The sequence below is a fragment of the Engystomops pustulosus genome, chromosome 11 (genome assembly GCF_040894005.1).
Source record: "Engystomops pustulosus chromosome 11, aEngPut4.maternal, whole genome shotgun sequence".
NCBI classification, from domain to species: Eukaryota; Metazoa; Chordata; class Amphibia; order Anura; family Leptodactylidae; genus Engystomops; species Engystomops pustulosus.
Window position 1 is genome coordinate 87,886,432 of NC_092421.1, and position 24,040 is coordinate 87,910,471.

Sequence of the window (24,040 nt, forward strand, 5' to 3'; positions counted from 1 at the left end):
TGCCCTCTAGTGCTGGATGAGAGGAACCGCTCTGCTGCTGTGTGCATTTATTATATGATATGTATATATACCATCATCCAAAGAATATTAACCGCAATATATCCTTCTATTCATCTGGATGGATCCAAAGCAAGCGTCGCACCCCCAAAATAAATACAGAACCCCCCATATACTAGACACTATAGAAGTAAAATAGATGCTGAATACAGAGCAGATCCTTACCATTTACCTACTGCATAGGCAAATAATAATAATAATAATTCTTTATTTATATAGCGCCTACAGATTCCGCAGCGCTGCACAGAGCTTACCAGATCAGTCCCTGTCCCCAATGGGGCTCACAATCTAATCAACTTATCAGTATGTTTTGGAGTGTGGGAGGAAACTGGAGGACTCGGAAGAAACCCACACAAACACGGAGGAGAACTTACAAACTCTGTGTAGACCCCAGCGCTGCAAGGCTGTAGTGCTAACCACTGAGCCACAGTGCTGCACCTCACATATGTGGAGATTAGCATACCATCCTGGAGAAGCTGCTATACAGATTCAAGGGCACTTTGTAACCGTGGTGGCTAGGGAGAAAATTCAGAGATATCAGTCCCAGTATCTGAGCATTGTAACCCACAGCATTACAATTGTCAGATACAGGTGATAATATGTAAGAATTTTCTTTCTAGCCCTGACTGTTACTGAGATATCATCCCCTATATCTGAACATTGTAGTCCTCTCCTCTGTCAGAGTGGAGGTGCTGGAGCAGAGGAGAGGACTACAATGTTATGCTAATCTTCTCTTACACTGGCATAAAAAACATCCTCTCCTCTGCTCCAGCACCTCCTCTCTGACAGAGGAAAGAACTACAATGGTCAGATACAAGGGATGACATCTCAGTAACAGTGCGGGGAAAGACAATTTACCATCCACCACCCTGACAATTTTAATGCTCTCCACTGTCAGAGAGGAGGTGCTTGAGCAGAGGAAAGGATGTGTCTTATAATTGTATAAGAGAAGATCATCATAACACACGCCTCCTCCTCTCCACCAGCGGAGGGGATTACAATGGTCAAATACCAGGACTGATATCTCAGCAACCATGGGGGCTGAAAATAAAATTCAAAAAGCACTTGAATCTGTGTAGCAGATCCAATATAATGGTGGTGAGAGGTGGTGAAAGGTCCTCTTTAAAAGGTGCCCTCCAATTACCTTATCCCCCAAAACTGAAACGAGTCATGGACAGACCTTTATGCTACCATAAGATAGCTGTAAGACCTATGGATACATTACCCAGCATGCACTATTCATTCCATGCGGAAGTCAAGGCAGGTGTGAGATCATAACCATCCCATGGGAAGGGCTTTGTAGAAATTTGCATAAAATTGCTTTGTCCACACCATGATGTGATCAGGATTTAACATGGGTGTAACATGAATGGGTAAGTACATTTTGGAAGGTATCTGCTTTCCTTCCAGTAATTATGTATAGCATAAATCCACCTGTACAAAATATCTATGTAACTATAGGATCAGCTTCAACCATGTTAAGCAGAAAGAAGCTGGTGATATTCTTGGATTATAGAAACTCAGGGAAATCTTTACCCATACAAGCCCTAGTGGTGATGTCTAATAAGATGCATTTTAGGCCTCCAGCAGCCACCACTAGGTGGAGCTCTCCAAAGACAGATAGAACTCCCAATGAAAAAAAATAAATAAACCCATAGCTAGTAAACCCCAAAACTCTCTATAGTAGAGGTTATAGGTAGTTTACACTTTAAACCTATTTTTTTTTCTGTCTGACCCCCTACACTCCACCCCCGAGTCATCAATAAGTCATTGAGCCCTAATTCTTGATTATGTAAATTCAGCATGTAAGCAAGAAGAAAGGAACCAACGGGAGCATGACAACAAGATCAGACTACATAGGAATTGGGTTGTAGTCTGTTACTATGGAAATACATAGGTCTAAATTTTTTTTTTTCTTTCATAGGTCTAAATTTAAAACTTTATTTAAAAGATTCTGTCTCTGGGAGACGCAACATAAATATTTCCATAGAAAGATTCTTACCTCTGTAGAAGTCAGAGTTTCTCAAGAATAAAGCACTATTCACAATCGCCAACACCCAACACAAGGGCAGGAGATAGAGGATACAAATGCTGCCCAATAATACTCCATACAACCTGAAAAATACAGGAAACAAAGTCATTTCCATATAAGAATATCCCTCCTATAACCTCATATACCAACATCATGCACAGGATTCGCAAAACTCTGTTTCATTGATGTGTCCAGTGGTCAACTGCAATACCACCGACAGCCTATGGACAAGTGTGGCGCTGCTCCCGGAAGACAATACTTCTCACTGTATAAAAGTAGGCTGACTACTTATATGGCCAGCAAGACAGAAACAGCGCCACTCATGTCCACAGCCAGTATTGCAAGTAAGACAAAGCTCCTCCGTCAACCTGAGCATGCTGGGAGTTGTAGTCCCACAACAGTGATACCTACGGAGCTACTTACTGAATTGAGGCGGAAGGATTCTGCCAGTAGACGACCTGATAGACCTTCTCACAGGTGCCACAGATCAGGTTGAGGACGCCCTCCAGGTGGATTAGGCTGGAACACACAAGGGGACGGTAAGGATTGTCATACTGCAAACTTATATTCTTCATAGAGAATTCTAGAAAATCCAAAACGGGATTCAGAATTGTGGGGTGTAATGGGATTCTCCAGGCAGTCCCGGGCCCCCAGGAACCGTATAGGAGCCCCAACTTCCTTATGTCTCTGTAACAATTCTATATAGAAATGTAACATTCAGGTAACATGACAACCAGCAGGGGGCGCTATAATGGGGGCAGCTGCTCCAGTGCTATGGCCACCCCTAGGGTCAGGACACTCCTAGTCTCCTTGAGCATCATTATGAGGAGCCATCAAACTCAGATGGTTATCTCCTGACCCGGAGGGCTTCGCACTTGTATGCAGATGGCCGCTAGTATCATGTATCCGTGGGCGAGACAATATCATCCCAAATAATGGACCTGCCCTCATACCCACTACTAATTGTAAAACTGGAAGTGCATGAACCATGGCCGCCAATTCAATCAGGAACCAAACAGATGATCCCTCGTGATTGAGGGGGGGTTCCCGAAGTGTCCCCCCCCCCACCCTATAATAGAGGATAACAACCAATCTAGGTACAATCCCTTTAAATCTATAATACAAAATACAACAATCTGCAGTTCTGCCCTTAAAGGGAACTTCAACCAAGAACGCATCCTTTTCGCTTTCTTGCCCTGTCCCTGAACCCCCCCCCCCCCCCCCTGTTGGGGCGTATCCTACAATGACCTCTGACTTCTTCTTGGAAGGCGTGTCTTCTTCACAGACACGCCCCCTGCATTGTCCCAGGTTAGAGGAGCGGAGGGGGCGTGTCTGTGACTAACACACGCCTTCCAGGTGGAAGTCGGCACCAAAAGGGAACTAATAGGGGGGATGGATACAGCAACGGAGAGCAGTTAAATAAGCGTGGACTCATTTGCAATTTTTAGCATAGGCCTTTAAAGGGAACCTGTCACCAGGAATGTGATTTTTAGCTGCTGACAGGTTCCAATAGTCTATGATATGCTTCTATTCAAAATGCCTTTGTCAGCATTCTGAATCATTTCAGTACTTTATATAAGTTTATTTCAAATTACTTACCTCCCTGCCAGCAGCGTGTGTTGAGTCCCGGTGTTGCAGCTGCAGCCTGAGTCTCCTCATAGGTTCTTCCCCTCCTCCAAACCATCCCCTTCCCTCCCCTGCTTGCTCAATGCACATGACAGGAAGTGGGGAGGGAGCTGGATGAGTGTGTAGTAGTAATGGGAATTCCGGCTCTTCTTAGTGAGCTGGCTCATTAGGCTTAGCTTCCTAAGAAGAGCCGGCTCTTCTGGCTCCTCAACGGCTTCCTATTAAAAACATAATAGGGAGCCGCAGGCCAGTCAGTCACCGGACACCACACAACTTTTAACACGATTTTATCAGGCTAAAGGGGGCGTGGTGAGCCGGTTAGGGACGGGGTTCAGTGAGCCATCGGGTCACTGACTGGAGCCGGCTCAGGTCGTTCACAAACGAGAGCCAGCTCTTTGTTCCGGCTCGTTTTTGAACAACCCATCACTAGTGTGGACACAGACACACGTAGGCTGCAGCTGCCTCTGGGACTCATCACAAACTGCTGGCAGGGAGCCAAGTAATATGAATTAAACTTATACTAAGTACTGAAATATTTCAGAATGGTGACAAAAGAATTTTTAAAATCAGCAAAGTATTGCAACCGGTCACCAGCTAAAAGTGACATTCCTGGTGACAGGTTACTTTAAATTGTGTGCAAATCCCCGGAGGCTTTTCTCCCCCAGTATAATCCTATTGTAGCAAGGAATTCCATGTTGTATATCCTGTAGCTACTTGGCCCCGGGTAACATCTTAAGTCGCATTCCAACCGCACAATTCTTAAAGGCGCAGTCCACGTGATCCGGCAGCCATACGATCTACTCGGCTACGGATCACGGCGTCCATCTTCCTACTTAGCAGAAAGTAACAGAGCACATCTCCCGTTACTTCTGCTTTCATGGCCCCATTGTCGGAGGATGGGAGTTGTCATCTTGGAGCAGAGAATTCCAGGAATGAGGAAGTTACTTACAAGCTCCTGAACTCGGCCACCGCCTCTTGGCGGGTGAGCTTGACTTTCTTGAGGTCCTCGCGGCGCACGCTGTAGTATTTCCTCCTGGCCAGCTCGGGTTCAGGGATATTCATGTGCGATAACTCCTGGAGGTAACCGATGAGGGCCGGGATGGAGACCACCAGGGCGCCCACTGTGAACCAGGCCACTGGGGTGATAGAAAGTAATGAGATGTAACAACTGTACAACACACATGCTACAGAATATAAGACGTATAGTCACACATATACTAAGGAAGCTCATTGTGGAAGACCCTTAACTGGACAAGAGATTTTACCCCACTAAGCTACTGGCCCCTCAGGAAGGGAATGAAATGTCCTTTATAGAAAACGTTCTTTTAGGTGAAATTTCTCCCGTTTACCTAGAAAAGAAGAGTCATATTTTGACTGAGATGAGTCAAGGTGAGAGGCTGCATGGGAAGTGTCACTTCAGATAACCCTTCTTCTGTTCTATAGCACCAAGAAACATATTATCATATTAAAGAGAAGAATCTCATCTTGTAGACGGCATCAGGCTTGTGATTCTGTGACCCACATAACCAGAGATACAGATGATTATAGAAGTAGGCGGAAACTTTATCTTAATCTGCAGCTTGCAATTTCAGCTCACAATGTCTAACTGCCTGTCTCTGTTTCTCCAGTTCTGTAGCTCACAGAACCAGAAGCCTGGTGTGATCTACATGATGAAATTCTTATCTTTAATATGACACCAAAATATTTCTAGGTGCTATAGAACTGAAGATAGGGGGCGCCTGAACTGACACTCCCCCTGCAGCCTCTTAATTGGTCTCAACTCTTAAAATATGACTCTTCTCTGCTCACTGTAGATGGACAAGGTTTCACATATAAATGAGGGAGTTCTACAAAGGACATTTCATGTTCTACATGAGGGGGCTGCTTGTTTAATGGGGTAAAATCTGGTGACAGGTTCCCTAAACAAAGAGTATCCAACTGCTGGAATCACCAGTGATTGGTTCAAATCAGAGAATCAAGTGTTTAATTTCCCTGCAGTGTCTCCACAGGTGAAGTGAGGAATTACACCGTCCTATGTGTAACGCACATGTATTCTAAGTCCTCCAGAGAAGGAAAGACACTTTGTAACCATGTTCACTCTGGGTCATAGTTAGGTAGTTCTGAGTAATAGAATCCTAAAAATTTTATTTTATACATTTAACATGTTTTTCTGGAGACAACAATAGGTGGAGTAATTGCAGCACATTCTGCCTTATTCACCTCATCCTGCATGCAAAAAAATTTCAGAGGGACATACAAAAAGTGCATGGGGACGACCAAGCCCCCACCCAACGTCATACAAAAAGTGCATGGGGACGACCAAGCCCCCACCCAACGTCATACAAAGAGTGCATGGGGACGACCAAGCCCCCACCCAACGTCATACAAAAAGTGCATGGGGACGACCAAGCCCCCACCCAACGTCATACAAAAAGTGCATGGGGACGACCAAGCCCCCACCCAACGTCATACAAAAAGTGCATGGGGACAACCAAGCCCCCACCCAACGTCATACAAAAAGTGCATGGGGACAACCAAGCCCCCACCCAACGTCATACAAAAAGTGCATGGGGACAACCAAGCCCCCACCAAACGTCATACAAAAAGTGCATGGGGACGACCAAGCCCCCACCCAACGTCATACAAAAAGTGCATGGGGACGACCAAGCCCCCACCCAACGTCATACAAAAAGTGCATGGGGACGACCAAGCCCCCACCCAACGTCATACAAAAAGTGCATGGGGACGACCAAGCCCCCACCCAACGTCATACAAAAAGTGCATGGGGACGACCAAGCCCCCACCCAACGTCATACAAAAAGTGCATGGGGACAACCAAGCCCCCACCCAACGTCATACAAAAAGTGCATGGGGACAACCAAGCCCCCACCCAACGTCATACAAAAAGTGCATGGGGACGACCAAGCCCCCACCCAACGTCATACAAAAAGTGCATGGGGACGACCAAGCCCCCACCCAACGTAATTAATGACTACTACATTTTGTACAAGTAAAACAGCTGCAGTAACAGACATGTCCTATGGAGGAGAGGGGCGCTGTTTCTGAAGACTAAGTCAGATATTTAATAATATTGTATATTCCTTTAATTATCTTTTTGGAAAAGTTGCATTTCTATGCTGTCCGCAGGTTGTCCCTGTAGTAGGTGATGTGGGCGACGCTCTCGTCTTCCATGTATCATCACATATTCATTGATCAGGCGTGTTTTACAGGGAACCACACACGTTACCATCTGGTGCTGCACCTGCCTGCCACACTGTAACAAAACATCTCCTCTTCACCCGTCACCTGCGACAGAACGCTCGTCTTTCCAATAAGCGGAGGAGATTACCGGCCTATTGTGCCATTATACGTACACGCCCGACCCACGTCATCCTGGACTGGGTATAACAAAGGAGCCCTTACAGATGTTATCAAAGCCTCCGGGTAAGTATTCAGGAATATTATTTCATTCCATAATAAACGGTGACACCTTAAAAGTAAATAACTGAAAGGAAATGGAAACTTAAAGGGGATGTCTAAAATTAGAAAAAAAAAATAATGCTGATCATTCCAATTTACTTGCTAGGACTCAACTGCAATACCAGACAAAGCCACCGGACAAGAGAGGCGCCAAGTCCACAAGAAAAATCCGGGCAGACGTATGATAACTCAGTATAACTTAAAGCACATGTTAAATTACAGAACTATTCTACCGGAAATATCTAAGTGATACAACAACCCACAACCTTAAATTTAATTGACCCCAGAACAGAAATTTAGACTTCAGACCCATAAAAAATAAATACAGACCCCAGTCCAGGCCCAAAGAAAAGAACCAGATCCCCAAAATAGGTGCAAGATTAATCCAGACCTCAGACCAGTCACATAGATAAATTCAGACCCCAGGGCAGACCCTTAAAGGACATTACCACCAGGATGAAGGATTGTAAACCCAGCACACTGACATACTGGTGTGCGCTTCCTCTGGAAGGATCTGTTCTTCTTTTAGCTTCTTATGCCCTTGTTTTTTTTGTTTTTTTTTTAAATAAAATTATGCAAATGAGCCTGAGGGGCTCCAAGGTACATGGAGTTTAATGGAGTTTGGAGCCCCCCCGGCTCATTTGCAAAATTTTTAAAGCCTTTTTTTCTTAAAATCAAGGGCATAGGAAGCTTAAAGAAGAGCAGATCCTGCCATAGGGAATATGTCAGTGTGCTTGGTTACAATTCTTGATCCTGGTGGTAGATGTACTTTAAATAAATTCAGACCCCCAGACCCGAACCCTAAATAAATTCAGACCCCAGAGAGGTCCTTTAAATCTAATCAGACCCCACACCTCTAAATATATTCAGGCCCCAGAGAAGACATATAAATCTAATCAGACCCCAGACCAGACCTCTAAATACAATCAGGCCTCCTAGTAGTCCCCTAAATCTAGTCAGACCCCAGAGAAGATATTATAACAGCTTGGTCCGGCACAGACTTACATACCGGACAGTGGTGGTACATGGAGGGTGCAGACCCTTGTCTACTGGGTCACTGCCAACTACTGCGGATGTGACCCTTCCAGAAATTCTACATGGGATTTATTTATAGAACAAGAATAACAGAACCAAGCGTTAACCCTGCACATGCTGGAACACCAGGTATGTTGTTTGTCGCACAGACAAGGTAGAGTGTGTGTCTGCCCCACTGCAACATCCAGGTCCAGGAATAAGCAACTTACCACAAGGATCATCACCACTTACCTTCATTTAATGTCAGCAGCAAAATATTCACCAGAAAACAGGTGAGAAGTGAAACAATAGGCGTCTGCCATCTGCGGGGAGAGAAGTATCAGGTAATAAGGCACAGGGCAACATAACAATACACTAATATACATATAATAATATACGTACACATAATACTATATTATATACAGATAATAATACACCAATATACATATAATAATACATGTACACATAATGCTACACTACTATACACATAATAATATATCCAGTACAGATAATAATACACCAATATACACATAATATTATACATACACATAATACTACACACATAATAATATATCCCATACAGATAATAATACACCAATATACACATAATATTATACATACACATAATGCTACACTACTATACACATAATAATATATCCAGTACAGATAATAATACACCAATATACACATATTATACATACACATAATACTACACACATAATAATATATCCCATACAGATAATAATACACTAATATACACATAATATTATACATACACATAATACTACACACATAATAATATATCCCATACAGATAATAATACACCTATGTACACAAACCTACTATACACATAATTACTGATCACTAATTATACACATAATATACTACTGCACAAAATAATACACCAACCATAAACTACATAACCCTACACTAACTATATGCTTAATACTACAACCAGAAATCTAATAGTACACTACTTTACACAAACTAATACGGTTACACTCCCACTGCTCCCTCAGCAGTTCCCCTCCCCCTTTGCCTGATGTAATCTTACACAGTGGGAAGTGCTTCTGCACAGTGTAACATCCTGTGAAGCTGCAGCACAGAGGGGCTCTGGAAACACCCCAGAAGCCCTTCAGGTTCATTAGCATAATTTTAAAAGTTGATGCTGGTAGAGTTGGTATACATAATCCGATTATAAAGTAAGCAGTTCTTTTCCCCCACCAAGAACAGCGCCACTCATGTCTATTGGCTGGGTCCGGTATTACATATACATAGTGTATAGTGCACAAATACGTTATAACAGGTGCAGTATAGGAAGATATATCATAGTACAGATCACACAGATAACATGCGCCGCCGCAGGTAAAGTGTCTGACACCTTTAACACCCCAGGGGAAAAAATAAACAAGCAAGCCGGGTCACATGACTCCGCAGGACGCGCGATCACAAGGCGAAAAACCCTTCCAGGGAAAGAAGTCACTTCACAATGTATTATATTGTCAGGTGTCACACAGAAGCCGTATCTCATAGCAACATTTAGGATTCAGGAGTTGTGTATGAAAACATGACATCCATGTAACGCCGACTCGATTTCTCCTATAGACCAATCTGTGCATAGTAACTCGGGGCAGATTCACTGTCTAAAAGGAAAGCCGCCATTGCAACCAATCAGCAGTCAGCTTTCATTTTGCAAGAGCCCTGTATGAAATGGAAACTGCACAGTGATTGGTTCCTGGCAGCCATCTTGCTTTCTGGATAGGAAGATGGCGCTTTCAATACTCACAGTATCAGGATTCATTTTGATTAGAGAGGAGTGGACCCAATGTTTCCGTTCCAGTGCACAAACGTGACACATTGCCGGATTGGTCCTACAACATACAGCGCCACCCTCCATCCATGGCGTGTCTCAGGTACTGCAGCTCATCTCCGCTAGAGACTAATATCACACATTATCAATGTGACAGATGTGGCGCTGCTTATTCCAGCAAGCAGTCATGGTTTTTATAGAATCATTTAAAGATATACATTAGGCTTAATCATCTCTTCTTTCTTATAATAGGAGCCATGATGTAAGTCGGATCCATCATGAGGCGGCAAGTCCAGAGCGAAAGCGCAGAAGAGAGAAGAACAAGGTAAGTATGGTTTATTTTTTTTCCATATGCTTCTGCGGGCATCGCCGTGACTACTGGGGGCCGTGGGCAGGCGCCGTGACTACTGGGGGCCGTGGGCAGGCGCCGTGACTACTGGGGGCCGTGGGCAGGCGCCGTGACTACTGGGGGCCGTGGGCAGGCGCCGTGACTACTGGGGGCCGGGGGCAGGCGCCGTGACTACTGGGGGCCGGGGGCAGGCGCCGTGACTACTGGGGGCCGGGGGCAGGCGCCGTGACTACTGGGGGCCGGGGGCAGGCGCCGTGACTACTGGGGGCCGGGGGCAGGCGCCGTGACTACTGGGGGCCGGGGGCAGGCGCCGTGACTACTGGGGGCCGGGGGCAGGCGCCGTGACTACTGGGGGCCGGGGGCAGGCGCCGTGACTACTGGGGGCCGGGGGCAGGCGCCGTGACTACTGGGGGCCGGGGGCAGGCGCCGTGACTACTGGGGGCCGGGGGCAGGCGCCGTGACTACTGGGGGCCGGGGGCAGGCGCCGTGACTACTGGGGGCCGGGGGCAGGCGCCGTGACTACTGGGGGCCGGGGGCAGGCGCCGTGACTACTGGGGGCCGGGGGCAGGCGCCGTGACTACTGGGGGCCGGGGGCAGGCGCAGTGACTACTGGGGGCCGGGGGCAGGCGCCGTGACTACTGGGGGCCGGGGGCAGGCGCCGTGACTACTGGGGGCCGGGGGCAGGCGCCGTGACTACTGGGGGCCGGGGGCAGGCGCCGTGACTACTGGGGGCCGGGGGCAGGCGCCGTGACTACTGGGGGCCGGGGGCAGGCGCCATGACTACTGGGGGCCGGGGGCAGGCGCCATGACTACTGGGGGCCGGGGGCAGGCGCCATGACTACTGGGGGCCGGGGGCAGGCGCCATGACTACTGGGGGCCGGGGGCAGGCGCCATGACTACTGGGGGCCGGGGGCAGGCGCCATGACTACTGGGGGCCGGGGGCAGGCGCCATGACTACTGGGGGCCGGGGGCAGGCGCCATGACTACTGGGGGCCGGGGGCAGGCGCCATGACTACTGGGGGCATCGCCGTGACTACTGGGGGCCGGGGGCAGGCGCCATGACTACTGGGGGCATCGCCGTGACTAGGGGCAGGCGCTGTGAATACGGGGTACTAGGGGCAGGCGCTGTGAATACGGGGTACTAGGGGCAGGCGCTGTGAATACGGGGTACTAGGGGCAGGCGCTGTGAATACGGGGTACTAGGGGCAGGCGCTGTGAATACGGGGTACTAGGGGCAGGCGCTGTGAATACGGGGTACTAGGGGCAGGCGCTGTGAATACGGGGTACTAGGGGCAGGCGCTGTGAATACGGGGTACTAGGGGCAGGCGCTGTGAATACTGGGTACTAGGGGCAGGCGCTGTGAATACGGGGTACTAGGGGCAGGCGCTGTGAATACGGGGTACTAGGGGCAGGTGCTGTGAATACGGGGTACTAGGGGCAGGTGCTGTGAATACGGGGTACTAGGGGCAGGTGCTGTGACTACGGGGTACTAGGGGCAGGTGCTGTGACTACGGGGTACTAGGGGCAGGTGCTGTGACTACGGGGTACTAGGGGCAGGTGCTGTGACTACGGGGTACTAGGGGCAGGTGCTGTGACTACGGGGTACTAGGGGCAGGTGCTGTGACTACGGGGTACTAGGGGCAGGTGCTGTGACTACGGGGTACTAGGGGCAGGTGCTGTGACTACGGGGTACTAGGGGCAGGTGCTGTGACTACGGGGTACTAGGGGCAGGTGCTGTGACTACGGGGTACTAGGGGCAGGTGCTGTGACTACGGGGTACTAGGGGCAGGTGCTGTGACTACGGGGTACTAGGGGCAGGTGCTGTGACTACGGGGTACTAGGGGCAGGTGCTGTGACTACGGGGTACTAGGGGCAGGTGCTGTGAATACGGGGTACTAGGGGCAGGTGCTGTGAATACGGGGTACTAGGGGCAGGTGCTGTGAATACGGGGTACTAGGGGCAGGTGCTGTGAATACGGGGTACTAGGGGCAGGTGCTGTGAATACAGGGTACTAGGGGCAGGTGCTGTGAATACGGGGTACTAGGGGCAGGTGCTGTGAATACGGGGTACTAGGGGCAGGTGCTGTGAATACGGGGTACTAGGGGCAGGTGCTGTGAATACGGGGTACTAGGAGCAGGTGCTGTGAATACGGGGTACTAGGGGCAGGCGCTGTGAATACGGGGTACTAGGGGCAGGCGCTGTGAATACGGGGTACTAGGGGCAGGCGCTGTGAATACGGGGTACTAGGAGCAGGTGCTGTGAATGCGGGGTACTAGGAGCAGGTGCTGTGAATGCGGGGTACTAGGGGCAGGTGCTGTGAATACGGGGTACTAGGGGCAGGTGCTGTGAATACGGGGTACTAGGGGCAGGTGCTGTGACTACGGGGTACTAGGGGCAGGTGCTGTGACTACGGGGTACTAGGGGCAGGTGCTGTGACTACGGGGTACTAGGGGCAGGTGCTGTGAATACGGGGTACTAGGGGCAGGTGCTGTGAATACAGGGTACTAGGGGCAGGTGCTGTGAATACAGGGTACTAGGGGCAGGTGCTGTGAATACGGGGTACTAGGAGCAGGTGCTGTGAATACGGGGTACTAGGGGCAGGTGCTGTGAATACGGGGTACTAGGGGCAGGTGCTGTGAATACGGGGTACTAGGGGCAGGTGCTGTGAATACGGGGTACTAGGGGCAGGTGCTGTGAATACGGGGTACTAGGGGCAGGTGCTGTGAATACGGGGTACTAGGGGCAGGTGCTGTGAATACAGGGTACTAGGGGCAGGTGCTGTGAATACGGGGTACTAGGGGCAGGTGCTGTGAATACGGGGTACTAGGGGCAGGTGCTGTGAATACGGGGTACTAGGGGCAGGTGCTGTGAATACAGGGTACTAGGGGCAGGTGCTGTGAATGCGGGGTACTAGGGGCAGGTGCTGCGATTATTGGGGGGGGGGGGGGTCACTGTGACCACGATTGCAATTCATAACAGAAGTAGTAAATTAGAGTAGCTGTAATTTAATGGTGGCGGGACACCACAACAGGAGGAACTGAAGGGTCACGGCATTAGTAAGGTTGAGAACCACTGCTCTATGATAAGAGGAACCTCAGTAAAGAAAACTCTCCCCTCTCCGGTTTGCTACAATGTGTCAGTGCAGGTTAAAGTTTTTTGCTTGGGGCTACAGTACAGAGATATACACTGTAAGAGATTCGATCTGTTTTCTATGGAAACCTGTGACTGTCAGTTGTACAAATTGTCACCATTCACTGACAGCTGTGAAAAACTCTCCCCTCTCCAGTTTGTTACAATGTATCAGTGCAGGTAAAAGTTTTCGCCTGGGGCTACAGCACAGAGACATATACTGTAACATATTCTGATCTGGATACATTTTAAGTCTATATAAGAGATTGGTGTTTGTCACCATTCACTGACAGCAGCAAACAAAATCATCTCCCTTCTCCAGTTTGCTACAATGTATCAGTGCAGGTTTAGCCTGGGGTTCCATCACAGACCCATGTTACATATTCTGAGCGGTGATAAGTATTAGGTCTATTCTATACAAGATATCTGCATGTGTATGTTATAATACCCACCACCATTCACTGACAGCAAGCAGGGATCTTGGGGAAAAAAAAGTTGATTTTAAATTACAATTCTATTAGAAAGTTAGAGAAATTTGGAAATACAACTCCTAGAAAGTTATCTGAATAGTAAAAGAGCAACAAAGGAAAGGTTACATGACAAGCTCAGCTCTGCTACACCCCATATGGTTTCATACCTCAGCAGGTATCGGACGCTGTCCCAGACGTCTCTCACCGGCTCCAGGTAGATCTCAATCCTCTTCCACGACACGACCAGGTTGAAGAGGTCGAAGGCTTGTGCCTTGCTGGTGACTTGTGGAGATCCCGGGCGAGACTCGCTCATGGTAGGAATGCCCTCGGACCAGCCCGTGTCCCCGGCCGCGTCCCTCTCCGTCGCCTGCATGCTGCAACAAGGAACAAAGTTACCCGATTACTCAGCAGCAAAAGGAGAGAAAAAACTTCCTGGCAAGTAAAGAGCGGAGGAAATTGCTCAAATTTTACAAGGAGCCCCGACCTCTTCTTCCCTGCCAAGCGTCTCGGGAGCCTCCAGTGCATGACTGTGCTCGATGCCAGCCAGACCGGAGGGGATTGGCATCGATCACCAGGAAGTCAGCGTCCAATATCAGAAAAATGTTCAAAGGTCAGAAGAAAAACCGAAGAGGATTCGCGCTGCCGGCACCAGATAAACAGGTTACACTCATCAGCTGCAGTGGCGTCTCAGTGGGACGGGCGGGACGTAATTACTTTTATGTCACAGGAGCTGCAACGTCCCAGCTGTCACCTCCCGCAACCTGTGTCCTCTACATAGGGTGCATATACTTATACTCTACACTAATGAAAGGAAACAGTCAGCAGTTTTGGCCATACAGATTGCAGCCCATGTTAGTTATTGTCCCTGGAGAGACCTTTATGTATGGTAGTAGCAGCAGGACTGTGATTTATGGAATTATATTCCATGACTGTAGCTTCTCTAGGTGCACTGGGGGCGTGTCCTCACCCTGCTGTGCTCTTAGCACTCTGCATTAAACTACGCCATAGCGCTTCCAATAGGAGTAGAAACTATAAATTGAGAGGATGCAGAGCTGTTCTAGACAAAAAGAGAGCAGAGCAGTGGGAGGACACTCCCCTAGAGCTTCAAATACTGGAATATAAAGCCATATTTCACAGTCCTGCTGCTACTAACAAGATACACAAAGGTGTAATTACACATCTCTCCAGGGACACAATCTGTATTGTCAAAACTGCAGACCAATCCCCTCTAACCCCAATCTGTAATATACCTTTAAAAGCAAAATCACTGAATGAAATATGGAACAAGTCTGAAGCCTTCGAGATTTGAATGCAAATCACTTGTCCATAAGGGGAGAAGAGATGAACGATGTGAAGTTGTATTATCACTGAGGGTGGGGGGGAATTATTATTAAAGAATGTGTGTGCTCATGTCCACTGTGTTTATGGGTTACCATGCACTTATGGAGGGGCTGATGGATCATAGGACATGGCTGCACTAGTCCCTTACAAGTGAGTGCAGCGCTGTATACCATCAATCTATTCTATAGAGAACTCAGGGACCCCCATTCTTGTCATTGCCGAGGGTCCCAGAGAATAAGAGAGTGACCATCCGCTCGTACCTTATCCTATGGATAGGAGATAATATGGAAATTCCTCTGAGTTACAAAATTTTAATCACCGCCACATATCTTTCCAAATATTCGGAAAAATCGGTGCTAAGCGATCCAATCCCGCATCTATTCCTTCACCAACCAGACGTGCGTGTGTATGGCAGTCTGATAATCTGGCATCCATCCATTCCTACAGATTCCGGATTAGAGGAGTTTTTGAGAATTTGGCCAGAGTATCCACTGAGGCACTGGAAACCCTGACATTGCACAGCTGGGCTGTCGTGACATTGTAGCCATATCAGCAGAATAAACAAACCGACATCAGAGATTTTACCGTGGTCAGCAAGTGGTTAAAAGAGATTCCAGAGATTCCTTTCAAGGACAAACATTAGTTATCTGACCCTGTTATTTGGGATGACAATACACAAATATTTACTCATCTCATCAATGTGGGGGGGGGGGGGGGTTACCCCCAATGGATCAGTGGTGACAAGATGCCAATGTTGTGATCATATGGGATGGTATTTGACCATATAATGGAAAATGTATATAAATTTAAAGGGGTTTTCTGAAAAAGGAATACTGATGACCTCTCCTCATCAATATCAAGACACCGAGGGTCCAGCGACTGGCATGGCGCCCCCCTCTCTGGCACAAGGCACCAATCTCTCAGTGAAGGAATCTGAGTTGTGCTCTCCTCTCCTTATAGAAGAAGAGATCGTCCATATTTACTGTATACACCAAACAAATGTTATATCTATATATTTCTCAAAACCGGAATAGTTCTCATCAGAAAGTAGAAGTGGTGGTTTTGGGGGTGGAAATCCTGATTATGAAACGTTTTTTGGAATTGGGAGGTTACGCTAGTTGGATGTAGCAATATAGAAAGAGACAGCGCAGTATTGAGAGTATGAAGGAGTAGACAAGCCAATGACGACACAACGTAACAAGTGCGAGATCACACTGATACAATGCAACAAGAGTGAACTCATCACAACAACTGTACAATAAAACAAGATGACATCACTAATTGTGAGATGATACAAAGTATCAGTGTGTTCAGAAGGCCTCATGCACACGGCCATTTTTTTGGCACACAAAATAGATTGTTTTTTGCGCCTCAATCACGACCCCATTGACTTTAATGGGATATATGGTGATCTATATGATGGCTCTATGGTGAACACGGTTTGCTTATGGTGGCTTAACAGATAACATACAGGTGATACGAGGCTACAGGTTGTCTTGTCACTAACAGTTGTTAGGGTGATAATACAAAGTTACCCCTCTTACATTATGTTACACAATGTTAGGATACAATGTGTGCAGCGATACTATTTTTTGGATACATCTGTTCATACAGCACATGATACATTGTAACCTCTCTGTATGTGTGATGATACAATGTAACATTTCTGTGATATAAAGTTACACTGTGTATGTGTGTCTCTAATGTACAATGTAACATCTATGTGTGATGATACAATGTCTGCACATATAATGATGTATCCCCAAATATATGTGTGATATTTCTGCTGCTGTGATGATACAGTGTAACCTCTATGTGTGATGATACAGTGTAACCTCTATGTGTGATGATACAGTGTAACCTCTATGTGTGATGATACAGTGTAACCTCTATGTGTGATGATACAGTGTAACCTCTATGTGTGATGATACAGTGTAACCTCTATGTGTGATGATACAGTGTAACCTCTATGTGTGATGATACAGTGTAACCTCTATGTGTGATGATACAGTGTAACCTCTATGTGTGATGATACAGTGTAACCTCTATGTGTGATGATGATACACTGTATACACTAGATCCTGATATTTCAGCTGCTGTGATGATACAGTGTAACCTCTATGTGTGATGGTACAGTGTAACCTCTATGTGTGATGATACAGTGTAACCTCTATGTGTGATGATGATACACTGTATACACTAGATCCTGATATTTCAGCTGCTGTGATGATACAGTGTAGCACGTGTATGTGTGATGATACACGGTCCGTACATGTAATGATACCAGGTAACCTCTGTGTGTGATGATACAATGGAGGACACTGTATATACACATATATACACACAATGACCAGTGACATGGGGGAGGACACGCGGCTCTTACCTTCCTCTCACAGACACATTATTATCACCTCCAGCTCCTGTGTTGTGTTATATTCTCCAGCATTTCCTGTTTGGAGTCATTGTGACGTCATGGGGAGGAGAAGATGCGGTGACGTCACCGGAGGCGGTCCGGGGCTGCGGGGAGGAGGGGAGCACAATCAGCTCTGCTACACTGTACAGGAGATCAGGGGGAGAGGAGATGTAGCAGAGCTGAGGGATGTCTAGGACTCATCTCATATACACATATACAGAGTACATTATACTATACCAGAACATCTGACACACACAGCTCTGCTACACTGCACAGGAGATCAGGGGGAGAGGAGATGTAGCAGAGCTGAGGGATGTCTAGGACTCATCTCATATACACATATACAGAGTACATTATACTATACCAGAACATCTGACACACACAGCTCTGCTACACTGCACAGGAGATCAGGGGGAGAGGAGATGTAGCAGAGCTGAGGGATGTCTAGGACTCATCTCATATACACATATACAGAGTACATTATACTATACCAGAACATCTGACACACACAGCCCTGCTACACTGCACAGGAGATCAGGGGGAGAGGAGATGTAGCAGAGCTGAGGGATGTCTAGGACTCATCTCATATACACATATACAGAGTACATTATACTATACCAGAACATCTGACACACACAGCTCTGCTACACTGCACAGGAGATCAGGGGGAGAGGAGATGTAGCAGAGCTGAGGGATGTCTAGGACTCATCTCATATACACATATACAGAGTACATTATACTATACCAGAACATCTGACACACACAGCTCTGCTACACTGCACAGGAGATCAGGGGGAGAGGAGATGTAGCAGAGCTGAGGGATGTCTAGGGCTCATCTCATATACACATATACAGAGTACATTATACTATACCAGAACATCTGACACACACAGCTCTGCTACACAGCACAGGAGATCAGGGGGAGAGGAGATGTAGCAGAGCTGAGGGATGTCTAGGGCTCATCTCATATACACATATACAGAGTACATTATACTATACCACAGTGGTGGCGAACCTATGGCACTGGTGCCAGAGGTGGCACTCGGAGCCCTTTCTGTGGGCACCCAGGCCTTCACCCCAACACAGAGTTAGCCAGACAAGACTCAAGGCTTTCTCCTGTGGTACAATACAGCCCAGGATGCACCATGCTCAGCGCTATTTTAAAGTGACATCCTTGGGTGCCAGGACTACAGGTGGAGCAAGAAGGTGTGGATAGAGATGGATTGTCATTGGAGCTCCTGCTCTGGGTCCCCTGATTCTTCCTCTTCAGTGGACCCTGGAAGGAAGCTAAAATCCAAATTTCTCCATATTTCTATTGTTTTGGTGAACTCAGGACAGCAATACGATTAAAACCTGTGATACAGCAGGGATCAATAAGTTACTGCTTACATTGTCATGTTGGCACTTTGCCACATATAAGTGGGTTTTTGTTGTAGCTTGGGCACTCTGTCTCCAAAAGGTTCACCATCACTGCTATACCAGAACATCTGACACACACAGCTCTGCTACACTGCACAGGAGATCAGGGGGAGAGGAGATGTAGCAGAGCTGAGGGATGTCTAGGACTCATCTCATATACACATACACAGAGTACATTATACTATACCAGGACAGCTGACACACACAGCTCTGCTACACTGCACAGGAGATCAGGGGGAGAGGAGATGTAGCAGAGCTGAGGGATGTCTAGGACTCATCTCATATACACATATACAGAGTACATTATACTATACCAGAACATCTGACACACACAGCCCTGCTACACTGCACAGGAGATCAGGGGGAGAGGAGATGTAGCAGAGCTGAGGGATGTCTAGGACTCATCTCATATACACATATACAGAGTACATTATACTATACCAGAACATCTGACACACACAGCCCTGCTACACTGCACATGAGATCAGGGGGGAGGAGATGTAGCAGAGCTGAGGGATGTCTAGGACTCATCTCATATACACATACACAGAGTACATTATACTATACCAGGACAGCTGACACACACAGCTCTGCTACACTGCACATGAGATCAGGGGGAGAGGAGATGTAGCAGGGCTGAGGGATGTCTAGGGCTCATCTCATATACACATATACAGAGTACATTATACTATACCAGAACATGTGACACACACAGCTCTGCTACACTGTACAGGAGATCAGGGGGAGAGGAGATGTAGCAGTGCTGAGGGATGTCTAGGACTCATCTCATATACACATACACAGAGTACATTATACTATACCAGAACATCTGACACACACAGCCCTGCTACACTGCACAGGAGATCAGGGGGAGAGGAGATGTAGCAGAGCTGAGGGATGTCTAGGACTTATCTCATATACACATATACAGAGTACATTATACTATACCAGGACATCTGACACACACAGCCCTGCTACACTGCACAGGAGATCAGGGGGAGAGGAGATGTAGCAGAGCTGAGGGATGTCCAGGACTCATCTCATATACACATATACAGAGTACATTATACTACCAGAACACACACAGCTCTGCTACACTGTACAGGAGATCAGGGGGAGAGGAGATGTAGCAGAGCTGAGGGATGTCCAGGACTCATCTCATATACACATATACAGAGTACATTATACTATACCAGGACATCTGACACACACAGCCCTGCTACACTGCACATGAGATCAGGGGGAGAGGAGATGTAGCAGAGCTGAGGGATGTCTAGGACTCATCTCATATACACATATACAGAGTACATTATACTATACCAGGACATCTGACACACACAGCTCTGCTACACTGCACAGGAGATCAGGGGGAGAGGAGATGTAGCAGAGCTGAGGGATGTCTAGGGCTCATCTCATATACACATATACAGAGTACATTATACTATACCAGAACATCTGACACACACAGCTCTGCTACACTGCACATGATATCAGGGGGAGAGGAGATGTAGCAGAGCTGAGGGATGTCTAGGACTCATCTCATATACACATATACAGAGTACATTATACTATACCAGAACATCTGACACACACAGCTCTGCTACACTGCACAGGAGATCAGGGGGAGAGGAGATGTAGCAGAGCTGAGGGATGTCTAGGACTTATCTCATATACACATATACAGAGTACATTATACTATACCAGGACATCTGACACACACAGCCCTGCTACACTGCACAGGAGATCAGGGGGAGAGGAGATGTAGCAGAGCTGAGGGATGTCTAGGACTCATCTCATATACACATATACAGAGTACATTATACTATACCAGAACATCTGACACACACAGCTCTGCTACACTGCACAGGAGATCAGGGGGAGAGGAGATGTAGCAGAGCTGAGGGATGTCTAGGGCTCATCTCATATACACATATACAGAGTACATTATACTATACCAGAACATCTGACACACACAGCTCTGCTACACTGCACAGGAGATCAGGGGGAGAGGAGATGTAGCAGAGCTGAGGGATGTCTAGGGCTCATCTCATATACACATATACAGAGTACATTATACTATACCAGAACATCTGACACACACAGCTCTGCTACACTGCACATGATATCAGGGGGAGAGGAGATGTAGCAGAGCTGAGGGATGTCTAGGACTCATCTCATATACAGAGTACATTATACTATACCAGGACATCTGACACACACAGCCCTGCTACACTGCACATGAGATCAGGGGGAGAGGAGATGTAGCAGAGCTGAGGGATGTCTAGGACTCTTCTCATATACACATACACAGAGTACATTATACTATACCAGGACATTTGACACACACAGCTCTGCTACACTGCACATGAGATCAGGGGGAGAGGAGATGTAGCAGAGCTGAGGGATGTCCAGGACTCATCTCATATACACATATACAGAGTACATTATACTATACCAGAACATGTGACACACACAGCTCTGCTACACTGTACAGGAGATCAGGGGGAGAGGAGATGTAGCAGTGCTGAGGGATGTCTAGGGCTTATCTCATATACACATATACAGAGTACTTTATACTATACCAGGACATCTGACACACACAGCTCTGCTACACTGCACAGGAGATCAGGGGGAGAGGAGATGTAGCAGAGCTGAGGGATGTCCAGGACTCATCTCATATACACATATACAGAGTACATTATACTACCAGAACACACACAGCTCTGCTACACTGTACAGGAGATCAGGGGGAGAGGAGATGTAGCAGAGCTGAGGGATGTCCAGGACTCATCTCATATACACATATACAGAGTACATTATACTATACCAGGACATCTGACACACACAGCTCTGCTACACTGCACAGGAGATCAGGGGGAGAGGAGATGTAGCAGAGCTGAGGGATGTCCAGGACTCATCTCATATACACATATACAGAGTACATTATACTACCAGAACACACACAGCTCTGCTACACTGTACAGGAGATCAGGGGGAGAGGAGATGTAGCAGGGCTGAGGGATGTCTAGGGCTCATCTCATATACACATACACAGAGTACATTATACTATACCAGGACATCTGACACACACAGCTCTACTACACTGCACAGGAGATCAGGGGGAGAGGAGATGTAGCAGTGCTGAGGGATGTCTAGGACTCATCTCATATACACATATACAGAGTACATTATACTATACCAGGACATCTGACACACACAGCACTGCTACACTGCACAGGAGATCAGGGGGAGAGGAGATGTAGCAGTGCTGAGGGATGTCTAGGACTCATCTCATATACACATATACAGAGTACATTATACTATACCAGGACATCTGACACACACAGCACTGCTACACTGCACAGGAGATCAGGGGGAGAGGAGATGTAGCAGTGCTGAGGGATGTCTAGGACTCATCTCATATACACATATACAGAGTACATTATACTATACCAGAACATCTGACACACACAGCCCTGCTACACTGCACATGAGATCAGGGGGAGAGGAGATGTAGCAGAGCTGAGGGATGTCTAGGACTCTTCTCATATACACATACACAGAGTACATTATACTATACCAGGACATTTGACACACACAGCTCTGCTACACTGCACAGGAGATCAGGGGGAGAGGAGATGTAGCAGAGCTGAGGGATGTCACTGTAGGTTGTGGAGAACACTCTACTATCCAAGAACAAAGTGACATTACATCCCAAGAAGGAAAAAAAAAGTAAAATGAAATGCTGATAGCCGGAGCCGCTGCTTTTCTACCCATTATTTCCATATAAAAACCAATTGCAAGAAAACACACAGCAGAAATAGCGCCACCTCTGCCCATGGGCTGTGACTGGTATTGCAGCGGAACTTTATTTATATGAATAGGGCCAAAGTGCAGTACCACACACGACCTATGGACATGGGTGGTGCAGTTTCTGGAAGAAAGTAGCCATTTTTTTATGTTCTTGGACAACTCTTAATTGTTCAATCATTATTTCCTGTCCAGTGGATAATGAAAAACATGTTGATCATGGGGGTCCTGTTCCCTATGATGGAGCAGCAGGTGGAGCATGTTCTATGGGGCGCATGATATAGCTGAGCACTGCCCCCTTGCTTGTTGGGGTTCCCTGTAGTCAGTCCTCCACCGTTCAGGAGGAGGACTGACTGTAGCTGCAGGACTGTGAAATGTGGATTGTAGCTTTTCCAAGTTCACTGGTGGGTGTCAACACACTGTTGTGCTCTTAGCTCTCTGCAGATGGTGGGAAAATTCAGTTTGCCATTGGAGCTTCCTGAGGAAGAATTGTGGGGCCCTGAGCAGGAGCCTCAATATCTCCACTGATAATCTGACCATGTCCACATCTGACTGCAGCCTCAGGTAGACCCAGATGCTTCACGTCCTGGGCTCAAGTCCTGTCTGGTGAATTCTGTGCTGGGACAACAGCCTGAGTGCCCACTGAGAGGGTTCAGAGTGCCACCACTGGTATAAGGTGTTGTGTTCTGGAGAAATGTGTAATCATACTGTTGTTAGTAGCAGCAGGACTGTGAAATATGAATTTATTGTCTAAGGATATAACTCCTAGTGCAATGCATTGCAACTAGAGATGAGCGAACACTAAAATGCTCGGGTACTCGTTATTCGAGACGAACTTTTCCCGATGCTCGAGTGCTCGTCTCGAATAACGAGCCCCATTGAAGTCAATGGGAGACTCAAGCATTTTTCAAGGGGACCAAGGCTCTGCACAGGGAAGCTTGGCCAAACACCTGGAAACCTCAGAAAAGGATGGAAACACCACGGAAATGGACAGGAAACAGCAGGGGCAGCATGCATGGATGCCTCTGAGGCTGCCTAATCGCACCATTATGCCAAAATTATGGGCAACAGCATGGCCATGACAGAGTGA

The 24,040-nt window shown here is 47.2% G+C and overlaps 1 protein-coding gene and 1 long non-coding RNA gene across 7 annotated transcripts in view; one reads left to right on the top strand and one right to left on the bottom strand.

Annotated features, from left to right (window-relative positions):
- ZFYVE27 (zinc finger FYVE-type containing 27) overlaps positions 1-17,818 on the bottom strand; it is an 88,609-nt gene extending 70,791 nt beyond the window's left edge. For 3 of the 6 annotated variants that reach the window (XM_072129613.1, XM_072129618.1, XM_072129617.1), the window contains exons 1-6: positions 14,452-14,649; positions 14,135-14,341; positions 8,462-8,532; positions 4,665-4,851; positions 2,513-2,608; positions 2,060-2,172 (exon numbers count right to left, since the gene is read on the bottom strand). In XM_072129613.1, coding sequence (XP_071985714.1) covers positions 2,060-2,172; positions 2,513-2,608; positions 4,665-4,851; positions 8,462-8,532; positions 14,135-14,341; positions 14,452-14,492 — 715 coding nt within the window. In that variant the 5' untranslated portion in view covers positions 14,493-14,649. Of the gene's footprint in view, positions 1-2,059; positions 2,173-2,512; positions 2,609-4,664; positions 4,852-8,461; positions 8,533-14,134; positions 14,342-14,451; positions 14,650-17,691 lie in introns of those variants that run through there. The other 3 variants (XM_072129614.1, XM_072129615.1, XM_072129616.1) reach the window with 3 other exon arrangements.
- On the top strand, positions 1,341-10,396 carry LOC140105622 (uncharacterized). The gene is made up of 4 exons (XR_011850613.1): positions 1,341-1,430; positions 6,946-7,159; positions 7,302-7,374; positions 10,272-10,396. It is a non-coding gene; the product is annotated as an uncharacterized lncRNA (long non-coding RNA).
- Positions 17,819-24,040: the final 6,222 nt, after the last annotated feature.